The following is a 23,098-nucleotide window of genomic DNA, read 5'->3' on the forward strand; positions in this document are numbered from 1 at the left end:
ATACAAGCGGTTTTAATTCTTCGCAGAAAAGTAATTAGTTGGACAAATTTCAACCTAAAGGCAAAGTATGGCAGAATCAGAAACTTCGACAAGCACTCCCACGTGCTTCCGTTGTAAAGTAGATCATCAGGAAGCAGTAATCCAATGTACGTCATGTCGGCAATTTTACTGCGCGACCTGTACCAAATCCGATATCAAGCGGTTCAACAAGCAGCGACGTCAAAAGTACATCTGCCCGTTCTGCAAAGAAAGTAAAGAACAAATGACAAATGCAACGGAATATGTGGATATCCAGAATGACACGGAGATCGAAAATAAACAAACAAACGTCCAAACATCAAATTTTAGTCAGACTCACGCTGCAAGTCAAACTGACTCAGTAGCGGTTAACCTGGAGTGTGAAATGGACTCAGATGTCTGCATTCAACAACCAATCATCGCGACATGTGAAAATCCTGTGGAATGTAGGAAACAAAGCCAAGGGGAAAGTGCCCTCCTTAATGATGAGTAAAACAGGTTCCTGAAAAACATTAATGGCATCTGTATAGAACACATGAAATTGTACCACATGCAAACTGCAGAATTTCTGGAAAACATAATGTGGAAATTGACATCAATTTCTGACAGTCTGCAGAATTTATCTGAAGAGAACCGGCAGTTTCGTGTACAGAACAATGACATGAAACAAGAAATAGGTCTCCTAACCAATCAAGTGTGTCAACTAGCAACCTTATTTATGCCAAATGAAAACAGTATATCCAACGTCCCACACAACATGGCTCAGGGAACTTCGGAAAACAAGCCACAAGAAGTAGAATTGATACACGATTCCAACGCTAAAAGGAATTATACTCCCCAATTTATGTATAATGCAATGCCTCATATGCCTGTCACCCTTAGCCCAATGGCAGCCGTTACACAAGGAGATAAGAATCAGCTTAATAGCGGAGATGCAGGGCTGAATGACTGTAACTCACCCAAACCTGCATCTAATAACACTGGGGGTAGCCACTCAAAGACCTCGCAGGTGGCCCTCTCCACAATACCGACCCAAAATACTACTAAATCTAAAAGGTTAAAGGAGACAATCAATACTGGAAAGGGTGCATCAAGACCCACATTTGCCGAAGTAGTCACCGGCAAAAAAGATGTTGAGAATAACCAAAAGATCCCACCATCAGGGCTCATAGTCAGCCTCTACTCCCTGGCATCTCTCACCGCCCAACATGTTCACTCAAAAGAAACCCGGATGGCACATTCAACATATCAGAACATGGAACATGAAAGACAACATGGCAATAGAGATGCCACAGAACTCTCCTCGAAGGGCACTCTTGCTAATTCGTACAATATCACAGCAGTTCAGACTCGTGGTCGAATCTTTATATCTCGACTGGAACCGACTACTAAACCAGACAGCATTAAGGCCATGTTTACAGAAGTACATGGGATGAATATTGATGTGAGACAGAGAAGAACCAAGTATCCAACCTACGCCTCTTTCATCCTTACCTGCGACCCAGAGAAGATGAGCTTCGTACTGGATCCAAGGCTATGGCCCCCTGGAACCCTCGTCAAACCCTTCCTAGATCAGAAGCCAAGAACCGCAATAAACCTCTGACATCAACATCAAATGCAATTGCAATTAAAGCTACCAAGCTCCCAAGCCAACAAAAACGCATGAGAAATCAGATAACTTCACTGAGAACAAACTTACCATAGGAAACAAACTGTCCACATATGATTCACTCCAACTCTCGGCAGATTATAATGAAAATCCCCGGGGCTTCAGACCTGTAAAGAATATCCCTGTACACATTGCAACGCGCAGTAAACCAGTGCGAAGCTTAAAAAGAGACTTGCCACCTGTACGAACTCCAGTTACTATGGCTACCACCATTCGAATTGTCTATCAAAATGCAGGGAGTATTTGTAACAAGCTAGACACTGTCGAACAGCTTCTCCTCTCTAAAATCTTTGATATTCTCTGCATTGCCGAAACGTGGCTTGGGAATGGGCGGGACTCCCTTGCCTTTGCTCCTCAGGCTGGGTACCAGATGCTCAGTTCCTCCAGAGAGGATCGTAGAGGTGGGGTGAGTCGCAATATTCTATAATACCACTATCTTCTCATTGGCACATTCTGTGGTAACCAAATCCCTTGCATTTGAAGCTGCTATTGTATCCCTCAATCTCAGTGCCAACCTGATAGACATAGCAACAGTATACATTCCACCAGGCCCAAACAGTGACATCATTGAAGAAGTGATCCACTGGCTGGTAAATCACCTCCATGCCTCTGCTAAGCACATTATTTGTGGAGACTTCAATCTTCCACCTACTCTCACACATCTTAGTAGGAAACTCGTTAGAAGTATGAATTTATTGGGTATCGGCCTACTTAATTGCCACCCCACGAGAGGATCTAATCTCTTGGATCTGATATTCTCCTCAGCACCATGCGACCTCGAAGACAGTCCTCAAAACCTATTTCAATCCGATCACGAACCCATTGCCTTACTCCTGCACTTAGCCGCACCTAACTTTGATATCCAGCCGACCGGGCTAGCCGAGTGGGTAAAGTACCTGCCCGGCAACCCAAAGGTCGCGGGTTCGATTCCCGCCTCGGGCTTGGCTCAAAGTACTGCAAAAACCTTGGGAGGTGCAATATGGCCACAGAAGCCGATGCGCCAACAACTACCAAATCAAAAAAAAAAAAAAAAAAAAAAATTGATATCCAAGGCCCAAAAAAGAAAAAAGACATCACAGCACCCAAATTCATTGATCCACCACGATGTCTCGAAGCTGCATCCTCGATACCTTGGGAGGCTCTCAATAATTGTGATCTCGAGCTAGCTGTGGACCTCATGACGAGATGGATTCAAACCATTGCAAGTTATGGTGCTACAAACACTGTCTGCATCACTCCCCGTTCGAGAGCTTGGTGGACACCAGCACTGAACAACAGCGTTCAACGAAAACAAAATCTGCATAAGAGATGGAAAGAATCAGGCGCTATACAAGATTGTATTGCCTTCTCCAGAGCCCGAGCAGTTTTCAACCGTCAGAAAATATTTGCAATTAAAAAGCATTTAAATTCAACCCTACGAAAAGGCAAATCGTTTTATGACTCCCAGTACACAGGAATTCCTAAGACACTGGACCTTGAACTGTGGATGGACCACGTTGCACGGTTCTCAAACACTGTGGCCCCGATGCACCTAGGCAACTTACCCATCAACAACGTCCCTACTGATATGCTCGCCACCGTTCGCACCACCAGGAAGCAGCTTATAACTGCTATAAATGGATTGCCACCCACTGCAACTGCAGGCCCCAATCTTGTGCCACAATTCATGATTAAATGCCTTAGCTCGTTTATCATCAATCCGCTACTATCAATTTATAACCGTGTATTAACACAGCACTACTTTCCCCCCTCTCTGGAACAGATATGCTGTGAGGCCACACCCTAAATGCCAATCTGCAACCCTCATTAAACAGTTCAGGCCAATCTCTCATTCTTCCAGCCTCTTGAAGCTCATGGAGAAGACATTACTCTCCACCATCACCAATCAAATCATGCATCACAAACCCCCACAGATTCACTATGGCATTCCAGGTAGATCCACAGTCACCAATTTAACATCGATAACCAACACCATTCTCAGTACACTAGAAGCTAAAGCAGAGCTTTCTGTCACCTACATCGACCTGGAAGCTGCTTTCGACTCCATCAGTATCCCCTCACTTGTTCACCTCCTAGAAAACTACTTCTACATAAAAGGTGACATGTTGTGGTTTATCACAGCCCTGCTCTCTGACAGAACCATTCTTCTTAAAGCGGATCAACACACAATCTGGAGAAAGATCACTGCAGGAGTTCCCCAAGGCGGAGTTCTCTCCGGAGCATTATTCACCGCAGTTATTCTTCCGTTTGTGCAACAGAGAGAAGACATACTCTGCTATGCCGATGATATTAAGATATATACTCAGATTAACCCCGGTGAACATCTCTCAAACATCAATAAAAAGATCTGTGAAAAATTACATAACTTAGGATCCTATCTCCATCAATTTGGCTTCCTCATTAACCCTGCCAAATCAGCACAAATTGTCTTTTCTCTGAAGCGCCAACCCACTGAAATCCAAGCCTCTCTAGACGGCATTCCCTTCCCAGTGGTCAAGATGCATACAGACTTGGGAGTCGTCTTCGACTATAAACTGAGCTTCAACCCCCACATTGACAAGCTCACAGCAAAATTCTGTCAAATGCGCTGGACCACAAAACAACAACTGCTCCACGTTAGGGATCTGGGTGTGACTCGTCGGTACGTATACACCTCAGTATACTCCGTCGTACTGTATGCCTCGGAAATTTGGGGGTCCGCGGCCCCTACCAACATCAAGCGCGTGTACTCCGCCGAATACTGGCTCCTTCGTTGGATCACGCAAAAACATCGTCGTCCACCCCAGCAAAGAACAAATGTGATGGCGATGCCACTTCATTTTGCCCGACTTCCAGATCTTGTATTTGAAAAACGCCTCGTTCTCACTGTCAAGATGACAACCGGAATGGTCTCGGAGCCAAGCATCTGGGAACTGTGTGGCTGGAGGATCCCTCTACCCGGACTGAGGTCAGCTCCCATGCTCACAGCTCACTATAACAGACTATCGCTCAGTGACCGCTTTCTCCCCAGGGAGATGCTCCCCACAATCGTTTCAATTGACGGCGACCTCTGTAGGTTTGTGAAGGATCGGAGGTACCGAAGACAGATCCTTAAGAGCCTGACCTTGGCCAGGCAAAGTGCACATTGATAAGGGCAGCATAATAATGCCCAATATATTGTAAATAATGTTGAAAGCAAGATGTCTTTATGAATGTGTTGTAAATAAAGTCAACAATATCTTTATGAATATAAATAACATAATTTAAATATGAATATCTTTATTATTTCATTGTAAATACTGTCAAAAGTATATATCCTGTAATAATCTGACACTGATTCCATTTTATTGTTGGCTCTGGGGGATGAGCCCGAACTTCGATGTGGGCCCGTTCCCCCAAGGCTATTGTCAACCAACCAATGTAAAACCCCTGGCATTGCTGCTGTGAAGGGTCTATTGTATATACCATGTTTGTATACAATAAAGATTATATATATATATATATAATGACTCACTGGTCATAATGTTTTGGCTGAACGGTATATATGTATATATAAATATTTATTTTTTTTTATAAAGTGATTACTTCTCTGATTTTCGAACAAGACCATATTGTGCAGGATATACGTCTTACTCCAAATGGTGTAATGTTTTCTACTCTTGGGAATTAATGACATTTTATTTTCAATTTCAGCATGTTTTTTGTGTGTCCAAGCATATTACGATTCTGCAGGTCTTTCTTTTCTTTTCCTATTAAGTATTCTGCCTGGTGGGTTTAGACGAGATCATTTTTCCATCTCCAATTCTTTAATATTTTTGTCCATTTGGCTTTCCTGTTATATATTCATTCATTAATAGATTATATTTTATATATTATTTCCTGGTTTCCATGCTTTTAACTTTATCCTAATGTTTCTACTGGTAAAAACAAAACTTTCCTTATACCCAGATATTCCCCTCAGAATTTTCTGTGTGGGAATGTTTAAATTGTCTCAATAATAAAAATTAAAAAAAATGAATAATAATAATAATGTACAAACGATTTTTTTTTTGTTTGTTTGTTTTTTTTTCCCATAATTTTCAATTGTTTGGATGTGAAAAGTGTTTCTTAAAAAAAATTATATTAGGATGTTTTTTTTTACTGTGATCTATCCCCTTTCCAATGAGCACAGTGTTTTTTGTGCTAAACTTTTCTCACATGCCTGATATTTTCATGAAAATCATCTGGCAAGTCTGTTTACAGATATAACAATACAAATATACTTGCTCAGATAACCAGAATTTTAATGGTGGCCGTCAAGAAAAAAAAAAAAGACAGATGTTGTAGCCTCTGATAGGCACTTCTGATGTAATATATAAACAGTGGACTAGCTTGGCAGATTATGATCCATTTCCCTCAACATGACTTGTTGAGGAGGCCTCCATCCTGTGGTGGATCAACAATGTCTGTAGATTTATTTATTTATTTATATAAACAGTAATTCAGGATTTTCCAACTTTCAAAAAATTTTTTTCAAGTTAATCCTTTAGTCCTAATTGCTGTCTTGTTGTTTTTATTTAATGTCATTTTTGTAATGTTTAATTATTAAATTCACCCATTGTCTTGCTAACAAATAGAGATATGGTGCAACTGACATTTATTTGATATATTATTTTTCGACTGTCAGTTGCATGAGTATTCCAGGTGGATCGATGATATAGCTGGCTTTTACTATACAGTAAACCCTCGATTTAATGGACTAATAGGGGAGAAGGGAATCCGTTAAATCGAATATAACCCGGGGGAGGCATTTTTTATTGTTCTTAATGTAAAAAACAAGCTTTAATACAATATAAAATTATTAAATTATAATAAAGAATATGTAATATTTACTCACCTTTTTTTTGACAGTGTAGTTGAAGAATACTTTGCCGTGACCATAGTGGTGGTAGTAGTCATTATTCAGTATCTGAAAGTAGAGGTGAAGGAGAATCCTCAGCTTCAGATCCTTCTGAAATGTTCATAAATGGAGGCACCGGTGTCATCTGTTTGCTTGTAGACGGTTGAGATGTACATGCAGTTGGAGGTGAAATAGGAGTGGGAGTCTGTGACTTCACTAAAAGAAAGCGTCCAGCTTCAGTTGTTTGCCACTCTGATGTTGTTTCTTAATAATGATTGCCCTGAACTGCTGAAAACGTTCATAGTAAGGGAAAATATCAGTCAGAAGATGTTTCTATGTAGTGGATGGCGATGTGAATGAGATTTCTCATTTCAGACAGCGTAGGCCATGCTGGTGTAATTTGCTCTTCCTCAATGTCTTCTTCTTCCCCTGCCTTACCATGTTGAACCTTGTCCACAATTTCTTCTTCAGTGAGGACTTGGTAACCAGGATCACCTTCATCATTTTCAAGCCATTTCAGAACATCATCTTCAGTTGTTTCCCAGTATTTACAAGGGTGCGCCGAAAGTCATTTGCCTCAAATCCTTCAAAATCCAAATCCAACCAATTGAACTTCTTCCAACCATTTGCCACAGTCATAGTCTTCATCTCCTTCCAAACAACTTCAAAGTTGAAGAGTGCAGACTTAATGTTGTAGGCTCATAGATTCTTAAGTGTCCTGACTCCTCTTGTGTCTTCTTCTGCATCTTCTTCGTCTTCCAACACAACCATTACTTTTTCCAAAAAGTTCTTCTTATACAGCCTCTTGCAGGCTGCAATTATTCCCTGGTCCATTGGCTGAATAACTGAAGTTGTGTTAGGAGACAAAAAAACATTTAATTCTGCCATCCTTACTAACTAACTTCTCAGCACTAGGATGAGCAGGGGTGTTGTCAAGAAGCAACAATGCCTTTACTTTATTGGGGGAAATTTTCAGAACATCTGTCTGGAAGCACTTCACATCAGGGACAAAGTGGTTGAAGAACCAGTCGGGAAAAATCTCTGAAGTAAACCACGCATTCTTTGAGCTGGTGTAAATAACAGGCAACTAATTCATGATGTCTTTAAGAGTTTGTGGTTTCTTTGATTTCTCTACCAACATGGGCTTTAAGGGATGCAAGAAATCAGCATTTGCACAAGTAAAATAAATTCGCTCCTTAATTAACTTGTGACCAGGAGTGCTGTGTTCATGTTTGTAGGCCAACGTATTTTCAGGAACAGCATGATAGAACAGGCCAGTTTCATCGGCATTGTAAACCTGTGATGATATAAGGCCCTCAGGTTTAATAAGTTCATTTATAAATTTTCTAAATGGCTCAGCTTGTAAAGTGATGCCATGCCTTTTTCTAAAACGGTCCAGCCACCTATCACTTGCCTTAATATTAAGTCCCATGTGTTTTCCAAGAGTTTCACATGCAGATTTCAACTCAAAACTTAATAAATTAACACCACTAGATTTCTGGTGAACATACCACTTATACACAGCTGCTTCTAAGTTTTTATCTTGCGCAACTTTCATGTGTTTTCTACTCCCCCTCTGTAGAACCACGTTTAGAGCTATCAACACTGTATTTTAAAGAAAAATGTTGCAATTTGGCCTTTGATTTACGGGTATCAGAAAGTCGAGTTTGGTTTTTTTTTTTTTTTTTTTACACAGTAAATTTCACAAACACATGCTACTGAGGCGCCTTGTTCTAATTTCTGTGCCACATTTAAGTTCACATGCATTCTTTTAGCTCCTCTTATCACTTGATGCCATTTTAAATTGTAAGGACTGAAAAATTATTTAATAAATAAAGTGACAATTCAGAAATCACAGAAACACTCTGTATACAACCTGACCGCACGATAGCTTGAGGCAGACTGAGGCCGAAACAAAGCGAGTTGGTAGACCTGCAGTTTAGTGTCCCGAGTCGTGTTCAGTTCGCAAGTAACCGCCTGCTCTTATCTGTTATCTGTAATCTGGGAAAACAGCAATTTGAACACGTTTTCAGAAAGAATAAAAAAGAATTTCCTGAATTTGATTATAAAAATAAAAGTAGGTAATTATCAAAACAATAATGGAAATAAGTAATTATTATTAATTTTTAATTAATAATAACACTGAAGTTTCGTATAACCTAAAAATAATAATATGGTCGAGATTAATATGTACATTACTGTATTATTATTTGTCCGGTCCATTAAATCCGATATCTGTTATATCGGGGTCCATTAAATAGAGGGTTTACTGTACTAGTGTATATGAAGAATTATGGTGAAATATGTATCCATTATTTACTGCTAAGTGAAAAAAATTTCATTTCTGTTTGTGTATTCATTCATATTTGAATGGTGAACAGATTATGCAAATACTAAATGAGAAAGATTTTGAATATTTATTTACCATTTCATGCAAATTAGATTGTTTCAAAGAGTTAAAATAAAGTTTTTCAGTTTTTTTTTTTTTTTTTTTACATTATTATGCATCATACAATTTTCCAGGCCTTCCTTTACTGAATGAATTTGTCACTTGTTACTCATTTTAAAGTGTAAGTTTGAATTCTGTAAAAATTACTAAGGGTTGCAATGCACTTTCGGAGGAATTTCTTGGTCTCTAGCAAAGATTCTAGAAATTACTTCAGTTCTTTTTCCTCCACCAAATGGACAACCAACTTTTAAAATACCTAAATATACAATACTCACCTTGGTGCTAATCCAAATGTCACCATCAATTGCACTTCGTAAGTGACCTTTTGCTTTTATTAAATGTACAGCAAATTTATATTACATTCAGCCTGAGTTGACAAATACGGGGAATTGATTTTCTGTTGTTGGAGACTTTATGGCAACTATTTTTTTATTTTGTTATTTATTTATTTTTATTTTATATATATTTTTTTATGTTTGAATACTGTTTAGTTCACAAATGTGAATACTGCTATTTACAAACAGCACTGAGATTTCAGGATTCACCCCTTTGACAGCATAGTACACTAGAGGGGAATGGTGAATTACAATACAATAAATAATAAAAAATAGCACAAAGTGCTTACACAGTTTTTATGACAATATGATACTGCATGCATGAAAACATGATGTAGTGAGTTTGTTGTAACCAACATATTCTTAGATTCCATTAGTGGATGAAGACTCCATAAGTCACCACTGCAGCAAATGTAAAGCTTATATTATATTTTCCTTTGATTGACTCTACATGTTTTCACTGGTATGATTTGGAGGTTACTAGTATGTGCATTGGAGTTGTTGTTAAATGGGTTGCTTGTTGAAAAATAGTAGTTCTTTAGGCCTTATTAGAGCATAATTTGTCACGGTCAATTTGAATTTGGTTTAGGATCTCAGTTGTATTTTATGGAAAAATCCTGTTTAGACTTTTCAAACAGGTTAGGTTGGAGCATAGTGGCCCTATTTGCAGACTCCTGGAATGTCTCTGACTTCATGCAAGTTAGATGATGCCAGAAAGTACTGGTGCAGCATATCTAGGAACTTGGCCAGGATATGTATATTTGTCCTAATGACAATAAACTTGCATGGTGTCTGCTCTGTTTGCATATAAAGTTCCTCTTGATGCAGTGACAGGCAAACTGAACATCTAAGTAACAAATATTCAATGCTTGAAAGTTTTCATGTATGTTTCCAGAACAGATGAACGAATCAATGGTTTGTTCATCTTCTCTGGAAACACGTGTTGTCCCAGAAGTATATAAGGCAACTGGGGCAAAGTGCCTAATAACGTCTTTCTTCGTAAGTTTAGCATCATGTACTCTAGTCAATTCTTGTCTAGAGCAGAAAAGTCCAGATGGTGGTTAAAGTTTTCTTTCTAGTGGTGATGAAATTGCACTACAAAGTACATCTTGTCATCAGAAGTAACTCCCAGCTCCTTGCGATATTTGACTTTTGGGATGGGCTGGCCATTTAGGAGTACAGTGATATATATTTTTAAGCTTTTTGCAGAAAGAGATCTGTGATGTGTTTATAAGGTTTTTTAATTCAAGGCCAATCGAACTGTTGAAGTTGGTAACGTCAGTTATCTTCTGTGTGGCTTATAGGGCATATACATTTTTAGTTAGTGTCATAGTTGAGGCACAGTTAAGGCACCAAATAAAAAAGGTATTTTTTTTTTTTTTAATTTGAGCCATGTTCCCTAAATTCTCTCAGCTTATTACAGAATTCATATTTACAGGAAATACCCTTCCCCTGAAATTCTCTTCAGAAAATGTATTTTAATTTGAACTGAAAGAACTTTCAAAATTAGTTGCATCTTTAATTAATAGTGAAAGTTCTAGGATTCAATAATAGTTTTTTTCTGTCTGGTCAGTCTAAGATAATTGGGGGGGTTTACAGTGGGTTTTTTTTTTTTTTTTTTCTAATCATGATTCAGTGCCCTCAAAATAAATGGGACACCCTTATGAAATTCACATAACTCAGTATCTAGTTTACCCTTTGATTATTTCAGCTATTAATGTTCCAGAGATCTCTTTATTAATCTAATGCTCCTGATTTTGTCTTTTATGTAAATTATAATGCTTTAGCATGACTGCAATGTATATTTATTATTTATTAGCAGATTATCAATATGCATTATTCATTTTTTTTTTCTTTTTTAGATTCAAAATGCTAATAGACATCTTGTGTCAACGATTTGTGGACATATTTTTTGTAACACATGCATTTACGAAGCCATCCGAAGCCATCACTCTTGTCCAAATTGCAGAAAGAAATTGACACTAAAACAGTTCCATCCAATATTTCTGTGAGCAAGATTCATCTGGAATTCGTAACATTATGGTATTTGTGTAAACTCTTTTAGCAACACACATATATAAGTAACTTGTTGTAACATATTCCATTTTCATTTCTTCTAAAAATTCCACATTTATTTACTTTTGGTAGTTTATAAGATAGGAATGCAAACTACTCTTGCTGTGAATCATCCCTTTTTTAAATACTGTTCCTTAATATTTATTTTGTTATCTTCTATATAAAACTAGTTTGCTGTCTAATGTTTGAAATGTCTCATCTCCACCATTTTTGTATTGTAAATGATTTTATTTGGATTACAGTTTCAAATTTTTATTTTCTTCATTAAATGCAGTAAACTTTTTTAAACATGCTCAAATGTTATCATTTATAAGTTCTAATATAATGTAAATGGCACTTTCTCTTTTTTTTTTTTTTTTTAACTTATTTACAGTAAAATAGCTCTATCTGCTAGTATGTTTCAATTTATACAAAGATTTATATCACTTATAAATAGTGTGATACACACCAAATCCAGAATTACATCATGCAATTAAGGAATCTATTCTTGATTTAAAAAGCAAATTTTGTGCATAGTGATATTAAACAATTCATTAAATTGAGGCATTGTTTGAAGATAATAAAGCAATGAAAATCTACATTGGTATTATTGTTTATTTCCAAATTGGAAATATGTGCATAATTGGGTCAAACATTTTCTTACCACTGCTTTAGTGACCGCTGTCTTTGCAGTGTCACTGTCACAAAAGACCACTTCAGTCACAAGAACTTTCAAGAACAAGAAGTTCTTGTCCTTGAAAGTTCTTGTGCTTTGTTGTAAGAGGCTGTCCTTGTCATATTAATAATTTGCATTGCTGAAAAGGGAACTGCATGCCTTTCTGTGCAAATGAATGAATACTTGGTGGAAATTTACTGCTATCTAATGAAGTGCTAAAAGGAAAGATAGATTTGAAGTAAAAAGAAAATATTTTGTACTGGTGTATATACTTTGTATATATATCAGTCTTTGGTTAAAAGTGCAACTAGCCTGGTAAAAGAGTAACAATCTTTGATAAGTCAGTTTGTTTCTGTGGGGATAGGATATGCTTAAGAGCAGTGCAAGAATATTTGCTGATGCCGCCGAGGCAGTATTAGATTAACAACAGTTACAGGAAGAGAAATGAAAGTGATTCTTGCACTACATCTATTGGAAATGCAGCATCCTAGAAAGGAGGGTGTCAAGGGATTTCAAGGCCTGTTGGGAGTTCTCGTGGAACAAGCAAATACATGGGCTGTGTTAGGTCTATGACTAGGTGCATATACACTAATGCTAGGAGCATAGAAAATAAATTTAATGAATTTGAAGTATTGTTTAAGTCATCAAATGCAGATACTGTAGAGATGTAGTGTCACTCAGACATAATGGATGCAGAATTTGAATATGGGAAGAACAATCTTTACAGAAATAACAGGTAGCACAGAAGGGGAGAGAGGAGTTATTCTCTTGATTAAGAACATTTTAAATCTAAGGCAGTGCATCTAGTTGACATGGCTGGCCAGTAAAATGTTGAGTCAATTTGGTGTGACACTGGAAAAACAAAAATGAGGATAGGAGTGTGTTATAGGCCTAATGACTGTGATGTATAACAAACAACTATACAAAGAAATAGAGTGGGTTAGTAAATGAGAATAACTTATAATGGGGGATATTAACTTTCCAGATATTAACTGAAACTTGTAATTGGTCACACACACACAAAGAAGAGTTTGTGGATTATTTGCATAACTGTTTTCTACAGCAGCATGTTAGAGGCAACAAGAGAAAGCAGTACTTTGATATGCTTATCAGCAGCAATTCTTCATGCATTAAGAATCTGCAGATAAAAGAATCACTCGGTGGCAGTGATCACAATGTATTGATGTGGGATTTAATTAAAGATGTAACTAAGGGAGGGCTTTTGTAAAGTGACTGCAGTGGTCTGAGCTTTTAAATTCTGTACAGTGGGACTAACAGATGATGCTACCAACACAAATTCTAAATGGGAAACTTTCAGGAAAATAACATCCATTTAGACCTAAATGGATGTCAAATGAACTTAAGTCTTGTACAAAGAAGAATAATACACGAGATGCATATAAATTAGGTGATACAGAAGGCTATAGTAGATATAAACTAGTTTTCAATCAAGTCACAAAAGAGGTCAGGCAAGCTAAGGCAGAGGTCTTTTTTACAAAGACCTTAGCTTATGTAGATACTTAAAAAAAAAAAAGGGATGAATCACATTGGTCTACTGTTGATGATCTTGCTCAGGTTACTGACAGGCTGAATAAGTATTTTGCATCTACATTCACAAATGTAGAATTCTTTAGGGAAGTGGATTCCAGAAGTTTATCAAAGTCTAATAGGGAGGAAGGGAGGAAAATGCTATTGTGGTAACTGAGAGAAAAGTGGAAGAGAAATTGTTGAAGCTAAACATAAAAAAGCCACCTGAGATAGATGGGATCTATACAGTTTCATCAAGGGAGAAGAAAGGGTGGTAAGCAAACCTTTACATATAAATATGAGAACATCATTTGATTCAGAGGGGGGTCCTGTTGGACTGGTGAAGTGCAAATTTATCCCCAATTCACTAAAGGCGACTTGAGTAATTACAGCCCTTTTAGCTTAACTTTTGTTCCAGGGAAAATAAAGTATTATTTTCCCTAGAACAGGGAAATTCCTGTATTAAAGAAGTAATACAGGACAGGAGTGTAGTTATACTTCAGTCAGAGCATTGGATTTATTAAAGGACAATCTTGGCTGGCCAATTTGATTGCATACTATGAAAATGTGCCATGCCACAAGAACTTGCTAATTTATTTCAGGAACATGACAATGAATTATCTATCTACCCATGGCTGGCCAACTCACCCAAACTCCATCCAAGTGAAGATGTTTGGGACCTAATGGAAAAGGACTGATGCTTTAACCATCTTCCTGACAATGTGCAGGTATTACTGGACACATTGTGCAATGCATAAAATAACTTAATCAGTGTGTGGTTATGTTGCTTAATAGTATGTCATCCTTTCCCAAATAGAGGAAACCATGTATAAGACATTTTGAAACTGTGGCAAGCCAAAATTTTATACAAAATTTTTATGGTACGTCAGACAGAGAATTATCACGTATCCTGATTTTTTGAGTAGCCTGATTATCAAGTACCCTGATTTTTCAAGTATTAAGTCTAGTATTAGTATTAGTATTAGTAACGGCCGCATGGTGCAAGAAAGCCTATGGCTTATGCTGCACCAGCCAAAAAAAAAAAAATAAAAATAAAAATAAAAAATAATAAAAAAAAATATAAATCCGAACAAAACAATGATAAAAACAAAAAAAAAAAAAAAATAAAAAAATAAATAATAATAATTAATAAAATAAAAAATAAATAAAAAGGAAATTAAACCTATCATCCTATGTGCTTCCCTTACCCGAAAGTACTATCCAGATGACCTTTGAATTTCCCCAAACTGTCGGCCTCTACCACCCATGAAGGCAACTTATTCCAGTAATTTATAACTCGCTGGCTAAAATAGAACTTCCTGCAATCCAATCTAAACATTTCCCCCCGTAACTTGAATTTATGTCCCCTAGTTCTAGCATCATTTGTAATCTTGAAAATTTTGTCCTCATTCATTTTACTGATGCCTCTCAGAGCCTTAAACACCTCAATCAAATCTCCTCTAAGGTGTCTAGTTTCCAAACTCTGCAACCCACATATTCGAAGTCTTTCTTCATAAGGACGCCCTTTTGCCGATCTCACCAGGCGAGTTACCCTTCTTTGCACCCTTTCAAGAAGCTCGATGTCTTTCTTCAGGTGCGGTCTCCATACTTGAACACAGTATTCCAAGTGTGGTCTAACATAAGCCTTATATAATGGGATTATCACGTCCCTATCTCTACTTGCAAAAGTTCGATAGATCATTGATAGGACACCATGGGCCTTCCTTGCAACCTGTTTACAATGCTCAGAGAATTTCATGTCTGACCGTATCGTAACACCCAAGTCCCTTTCCTCCAGTACTGGCTTTAGTTGAACTCCACCAAGTGAATAAGTTATTTTGGGATTACTGTTTCCCAGGTGTAATACCTTACACTTTGTTGGATTAAAGCACAGCTGCCATTTTTCTGACCATTCCTGAAGTCTATCTAGGTCTCTCTGAAGAAGCTCAGCTTGACAGTGATCATTAACTACTCTACCAATTTTAACATCATCTGCAAATTTAGACATCACGCCCTCTATCCCTTCATCAATGTCGTTTATGAAAATTAAAAACAACAGTGGTCCTAATACTGATCCTTGGGGAACCCTACTTCTTACATCAACCCAATCTGAGGAATAGCCATTTATCACAACCCTCTGCCTCCTGCCCTGAAGCCATCCTTCTATCCATCTAAGGATTTTCCCAGTGATTCCAACCTGTTCCAGCTTATAAAGCAACCGCTCATGTGGGACTGAGTCAAAAGCTTTGCTGAAATCTAAATAAACAATGTCGAAATTATTCCCTAAATCCAGCTCGTGAGTGACCCTTTCGAAATAGCGAACCAGATTTGTTAAACATGATTTTCCCTTTACGAAACCATGCTGAGTATCCTTGAGAATTTCAATTCGATCCAAATGATCCTGAATTCCACCCTTGATCATTGCCTCCATGATTTTCCCTACTACTGAAGTCAGACTGACAGGTCGATAATTTCCAACTTCACTTTTAGAGCCACCCTTATGTATGGGAGATACATTTGCACTTTTCCAATCCAAGGGAATCTCCCCAGAGTCTAATGATGCTCGCATAATTAGCCTCAATGGTTCAATGCACTCGCTTGCCGCCTCTCTTAAGATTATAGGGTATATTCCATCAACTCCAGGAGCCTTACTGGTCTGTAGGCTCGAAAGTTTTTTCATTAAATAATCTTGCGAAATTTCAATATCATTAATTACATATTTTTTAACTTCGCTCCCACAATTTCCCTTTGCCACAAAAGGCTTTTCATTTGTAAATATCGATGCAAAATAACTGTTGAGTTCATCTGCAACGGCAGCTGGTGTATTTATTACTATCCCCTTTCCCTTACATAAAGGTCCGATCTGGTTTGTCCTGCTCTTCTTGGCATTTATATATGTGAAGAATTCTTTATCCCCCCTCTTTGCTCTGTTTGCTAGTGATTTCTCATAAACTGCCTTTGCCTGTCGAACCTTTTCTGTGGCTCTATTACACATCACCTTGTAGCTGTTATAGGCTTCAGTACTTTTTATTGCTCTGTAACTTTTCCATGCCACCTTTTTCTGCTCAAGTAATGTGGCAACTTCACTATTCATCCAACTTGGAACCCTTCTCGTGGAGTATTTTTTTAATGGTATATACGCATTCAAGGCATCTGTGATTAATGTTTTAAAAGCGTACCACAGTTCAATTGTATTCATTCTCTGCGCGATATCTACCCAGTTAATAGAGGCCATGTAGTACCTTAAGGCATCGTAATTTCCTTTTCTGAAATTAAAACCCATTCCTTTGCCTTTTACTTCTGCTTCCTCTCTCGTCATCATCCACCGTAGAACTCCGTGATCACTTCCTGCTACTGGTTCCTCTACTGTCAGCCCTGTTATGTCATCTGATTCATGTGTGATGATGAGGTCTAGGATATTCTTTTCTCTAGTACTTTCCCTGACATGTTGATACAAATAACAGTCATCTAGTTGATTTAAAAATTTTGTTCCCCATGTCGAGTTTCCTTCCCATTTACTCCAATCAATTAGAGGCAGATTGAAATCACCCATAATAAGGCATTGACGCTTACTTGCCCATTCCATTTGCATGTAGAGGCTTTTGTCATAATCTTCACAATCACCTGGTCTGTAGATTACTCCTACTCGCATTATACCTTTGTTTCCAACTATCTCACACCATACAGACTCTGTACTAGCATGTGAAACGTCTGAATCCGGGAAAGCTATCGTCGCACTCAGGCTGCTTCTGATAAGAAGCATTACCCCACCACCCCTTCTATCTAACCTATCCTTCCTAAATACATTATACAAGCCGTACTGAAACTCATCATCGCCAATTTCCGGGTGGCACCACGTCTCTGTAAGCCCTATTATGTCCGCGTTACTTGTTTTAACCAGCAGTTCGAATTCGCTCATTTTATTGACGACACTTCTAACGTTACTGTATAAACAATTAAGATTTACTGTTCTTGTATATTTAACAACCCTAACACAACCCTTGAAGTTTTTTAGGCTCTCTTCCCTGGCATTAGCTACCCGCCCACGTGAAACGTTTGTGCCCCCAGAACATCTAGATAATACGTCCAGTTGGGGTAACAGATAAGAACTCTTGAGGTATGTGCAAGAGTTACTTTGACCAATATTATCAGATAAACGCGTGTCAGTATTACCCACATCCCCCCTAACTAGCAGTTTCCCTGAACCTTTAAGGTATCCTCAATAATACTGGCAAAAACTTTTGCACCACCTTTGTTTAAGTGTATCCCGTCTCTACAAAACAAATTCCTTCTACCTACAAAACAAATTCCTTCTACCTACAAGTCTAACTAGACATCACTGGACAGTGATGTCTAGTTAGACTTAACAGCAGAAGTTTTTAATTATTACAGTTGTCTGTGGTGCCAAGGAAGTGTACATGGACTTTACGAGATGAAATATGTATTCTGCTACAGAAAGGTGCACAACTCATTAAGCATTTGCACTATTTTATGTTTCATTGGCATATTTACAATGAAATCGTAACTATTCATTGGTACGCACATTAGGAATATTAACTACCTGACTTATTTATTAATATGCAAATTGTGACCAGTGTAAGAAAAATGTATTTAACAAATATATTTTTATTATTTTATAATAGTAATATAATAAAATATCAATATTGTATTAATATTATTTTAAAAAATAATATTTTTTATTATATGAATATCATTTTAATAATAACTAGGGGGCTCTGCCCCCTGCTCGCCTTGCTCGCCAACCGCTGTGCATGCTTTTCTACGTAAAATGTAGAGGTATGATGAAGTAAGTCTAATCTTTTCTATGTAAAAAACACACCTGCCAAAACGCACTGATCGATATCTAATCAGGAAATGACCTATGTAATTATTTAACTTTTCATTTGTAGTGACGTAATTGCCTCGCCCACGTGACCCGCAACCCTCTTCTCCCATTGGCTACTCCACCACGCGGCATTTTCAAGGTCAAATAAATATCACTATATAATTATTTACCTACGTTTACATAGGTCACTTAGGAAAAGGCCTTTTGCTTCGGGTTCCATAATGCATGAGGAATATTGTTGCATATGAAAGAGCAGGACTAAAATATTTACAGAATACAGGTGACCCCCATTTAACGCTGATAATTCGTTCCAGAAAAATGGAGCACTAAGTGACTCTGCGCTAAGCGAGCGCAGATTCCCATAAGGTAACATATGTATTTGTGAGTTGCGGTCGGTGCCATAGGATATTTCCTAATCAATAAAAAATGGAAAAAACGGTAGTGAAAAGATGCACAAATGTCGGTCAAAATATTTAATATTCAAATATTTGTACATATAAAATATTCTGCATTAAATATATAATTATGTGGTAACTACTTACATATCAAAATTAAACTTAAAATTCCAATTAAAATCATGAATTTAATTGATGAATTTAATCGTGAAAAATGTGTCGATTTTGGGTTGTGCTTTGGCCCTCTTCCTGGTAAACTAAAAGGAGTTTTAATTTAAAATCCTTCACCGCTATGAAACCTGGCATGTTTTTTATTCTTTCAATATGAAACTTCTTTTAGGCATTCATTTCCAAAAAAAGTCCAGCTTCGTCTATGTTAAAAACTTGTTGAGAAGTATAACACATGATACCTCTGGTAAATAATTTTAACAAGTTCTTTTTTGAAAGTAAGTTTACAAAAACGTGTAATTTAATTTTCAAATTCAGTATTTTTCTTACATTTGTAGTCTTCATACTGCATCCAGACGTTACATTTTCATTCTTATCCGCCATTATTAACTCTTCGAAAATGTAACTGCATTGGTTGCATTAATTATGATTCAGTGTTCGAGTAAACTGTCCGTTATGCACGATGTCTAATACTTTACTGAGTGATGACTAGACTTCGGATAAGTGCAAATATTACAAGCAATATACTTGATCATTTTTTAAAATGTTGATCTCGGAACTACATAACAAGTCAATGTACTGCAATTAAATTAGTGTGCAAGAAAATTTCACTTAGCGTGGGAAAGTGTTTTAATGCTGTTTTGCTATTCGTTTTCAAGATCAACTCCATCAGATGAAACATTTTCATTAATATTCCAAAAATGCAATCTTCTGTACGCTGGTAAAAGAACATTATAGTGATTTGTGACAGCATTATGGTCAGTTATGGGTTTATAATATAAGAACAGCATTATAGCGAATCAGCGTAAAGTGAACCGCATTATAACGAGGGCCTGCTGTATACAAATATTTACAAAATACTAAACTATTTTAAAATATACAAACTATATCGGGACGATGGGTCTCTTCATCGGTTTAAATTAATATACAAAAATGTTACAATGGAACATCAAATAATGCCAAGTGTGGTCATGTATTAGACAGAGAAACATGTGCATGAGGTTGGTGAATGTTATGGAGGCAGTTTTCTTTCAATGCAACAAATGTTGGCATGCATTCCACATGTGCACTCTACATTGTCAACAGCAAGTGTCTGATTCTGCCCAGTAACTCATTTGTGTTCCTTCCGTTTAACATTCACCAACCTCGTGCATGTGCTTCAGTGTCTATACATGACCATGTCCAGCATCATTTAATGTTCCATTGTAATGTTATTTGTGTGTTAACGTCAGTTGATCAAGGGACCCATCATTCCGTTATAGTAGAGGTATGATTGTAAATAGTTTCGTTTTTTGTACATATTTGTAGTTTTGTATTGTATAATGTTATTATTTGTATAATAATAACACTATGCTAATATAGTGTGTTTAAGGTCTAACGGCACCAGGGGTTCCCCCCATCTCCGCATAGTTTACATTGTCGTATGATGCAGTACACTGTAAAGGCCAGAGATTTAAAAGTATGGATATTGTGGTGTGTAGTGTCATGTACCATTGTTCTTCTGGCCATTTAGCCGCTGGTACCCTGGTGAGTCCCAACGTTGCCCACACTAAGCCCCTTGAAGGCAGACCAGGTACACCAGTAATTTGTTTGTTTTACTCTGGCAGGTCCTGCCACCTAATTTCCTGAGATTTCAGTGGCTAGGGCCTAAAAAAAAAAATTATTAGGGAGATAACTCCAGAATTGGAAAAGCCTGGTGAATGCGGTTTAATTTTGTCAAATTTAAATTTGGATGTGTGGGACGTGCGCTAGTATACAGACAGAGTAGGGGAGAGAGACTAAAGGCTGGGGGATAAAGTCAGAAGTATGGAGACAAAAGAGAAGACGACCCCAATAATTTCCAGTGGGGCATGCCCATGCCCCACCAGGAGAAAGTTGGGGGGGGGGGGAAGAAAGGAGACAACAAATCATCCTCTCCCCCCACCAGGATAGGGAAAGAAAGTGAGTGAGGCTAGGTGCCCTACACAGATCGCCAACTGGCGAGGTGGCAGCTTAGCTGCATTTAAAGTCTTATTTGGAGATTGTCCGTTCCGGTGATTTTCTTGTCTTATCGTGGTAAGAAGATGGGACTTCAGTCTTGGCTTCAGCCGGCAAAGTGGGATTTACAAGGTGTCCAGCCTGGACTGCCAACTGACAAGGTGGCAGTATAGCTGTGAACTGATTGGAGAGTCAGTTTCAGTGTTTGTCTTGTCTTATCGTGATAAGAGGAAGATGAGACATCAGTTTTGGCTTCAACCAGCACAGTTAGTTATATGCCATTTTGGTCCTGATGGGAGAATGTCTAGTTTAGTGTTTGTTACATCAGATCAATTTTGTGATCAGATTAACAGTATAGTGGTTGTTTCTTATTCACTTTTTCCAGTGTTGCTGTTCGGGCTGAGATTCAGTGCAGGGTTCGTAGTGATGAGGTTGTTCTGGTCGTGCTAAGTGGTTGCCAAGTTTCTTGGTTGTGGTAGGGTTCTGCGCCTTGTGAACAAGTCTTGGGCAAACTTTGTGAATGGTTTGTAGTTCTGTTCGTCATCAAGTAGGCAGTATTCCTGGTTCCTGGGATTGTACTGGAGCTGAGTGATGAGAAGGGCTCGGAGATCTTCGTACAGATGGCAGTCGAACATCAAGTGGCCCCAGGTTTCTTGGGAGCCACATGCACATAGGGGGTTGTTTTCAATGCCTATCACGGTGCGTTTGCTGCAGATGGCGCCATGTCCAGTTAGAAGATAGGTAGTTTGTAGTCCTGGTGAAAACCAGGTCGAGGACTTGGGAAATACTCTGTCGATGCCCGGTATAAATTTGAGTTATTTCTCCTTTGGTGAAGATTGTCCACCTTTCCTGCCATATTTGTTATAGGTAGGTCAGAAGTCTTCTTTTCTCACTGAGTCTGTTGCTTAATGGATCTGTTGTATGGTCGATATAGTTAACGGGTTTGTCCCTACTGAGTTGGTAGAGCATTCCAACACGTGTGACCTCCAGGTCAAGGGGTAGCACCCCAGCCAGTACCTGCAGTGTATGTGCATGCAAACAGTGTTGCACGCCCCGGCCCTGTTAAGAAGAATTGGCCTGTGAATGGACTCCAATTTTCTCTTATTGACTACGGTGGAGGCCTTGTGAAACCACACCCCAGAGGCATAAGTGATTGTGGGAATGAATATGGCTTTATAGAAGAGAGCCAGCATGCGTTTTTTTCAACCCCCAGTCTTGGCATGTCACCCTGGCCACCATTGCCGTGTAGGTCCTGATCTTTCTTTGTATATAGTTCAGGTGTGTGAGGAAGGATAGGTTCTTATCTATTATTATTCCTAGATGCTTTAATTCAGTGACATGTTTAACTGTAATGCCATGGATCTTGATCTGTGGTGGTCTTGTTGGCACCAGGGAGCCTTTTAGCAAGATGGATTGAGATTTTGTGGGTGATATTTTGAGTGGTGAAGTCATACCCAGTCCATAAGGGTGGTGAGGGTGTGATTTGCATAGGATTCAAGCTGAGCCCTTGAGTCAGTGGCCAATATTAGTGACAGATCATCTGCATAGGCCTGAGTGCGGACTCCCCAAGGTCTATACCCAGGAACTCATCCAGGACATAGGTCCAGAGCAGTGGGCCAAGAACTGAGCCCTGGGGACAAACTTGGTAGATTTTCCTCTTCACTTGGCAATAAGGTGCCTGGGCTACTACACTTCTGTTTGTTAGATAGTTTTTTATGCAGTTATAGAGGTTGTTAGGGAGTTGTGCTTTTTGCAGTCGGCAAGGACGCTCAGCCACCAAAGGGTGTTGAATGCCCCGGCAAAGTCAACTGAGATAACCAGGAGGTATTTCTTGTCACAGTTGTTGGCTGCATTGATGAGATTTTCCAATGCGTCAACAGTCGATCTTCCTGGCTTGAAGCCATATTGATTCGGAGCAGGCATCCATGCAGCACTGTAGTGGTTGTCTATTTTTTGACGGAGTAAATGTTCAAACACCTTACTCAGCACCAAGAGTAGGGCGATGGGCCTATACGAATCAAGGAAGTTCTTGAGGTTTAGAAGGATTCTTCCGAATTAGGCGAATACCTGCTGTCTGCCAGTCCGATAGGAACCACCCCCCCTTTGTAGGCAGTGGTTATAGAGG

At 38.4% G+C, this 23,098-nt stretch overlaps 1 protein-coding gene across 1 annotated transcript in view; it reads left to right on the forward strand.

Annotated features, from left to right (window-relative positions):
• The window catches only part of LOC150078306 (uncharacterized), a 159,387-nt gene extending 147,758 nt beyond the window's left edge, over positions 1-11,629 (forward strand). The window contains exon 6 of the mRNA XM_090384833.1: positions 11,192-11,629. Within this exon, the coding sequence (XP_090240959.1) occupies positions 11,192-11,341 (150 nt within the window). The 3' untranslated portion in view covers positions 11,342-11,629. The remainder of the gene's footprint in view (positions 1-11,191) is intronic.
• The last annotated feature ends 11,469 nt before the right edge of the window (positions 11,630-23,098 follow it).

Source organism: Mastigoproctus giganteus, chromosome 11 (assembly GCF_048544385.1).
Source record: "Mastigoproctus giganteus isolate SK-2022 chromosome 11, ASM4854438v1, whole genome shotgun sequence".
Lineage (NCBI taxonomy): Eukaryota > Metazoa > Arthropoda > Arachnida > Uropygi > Thelyphonidae > Mastigoproctus > Mastigoproctus giganteus.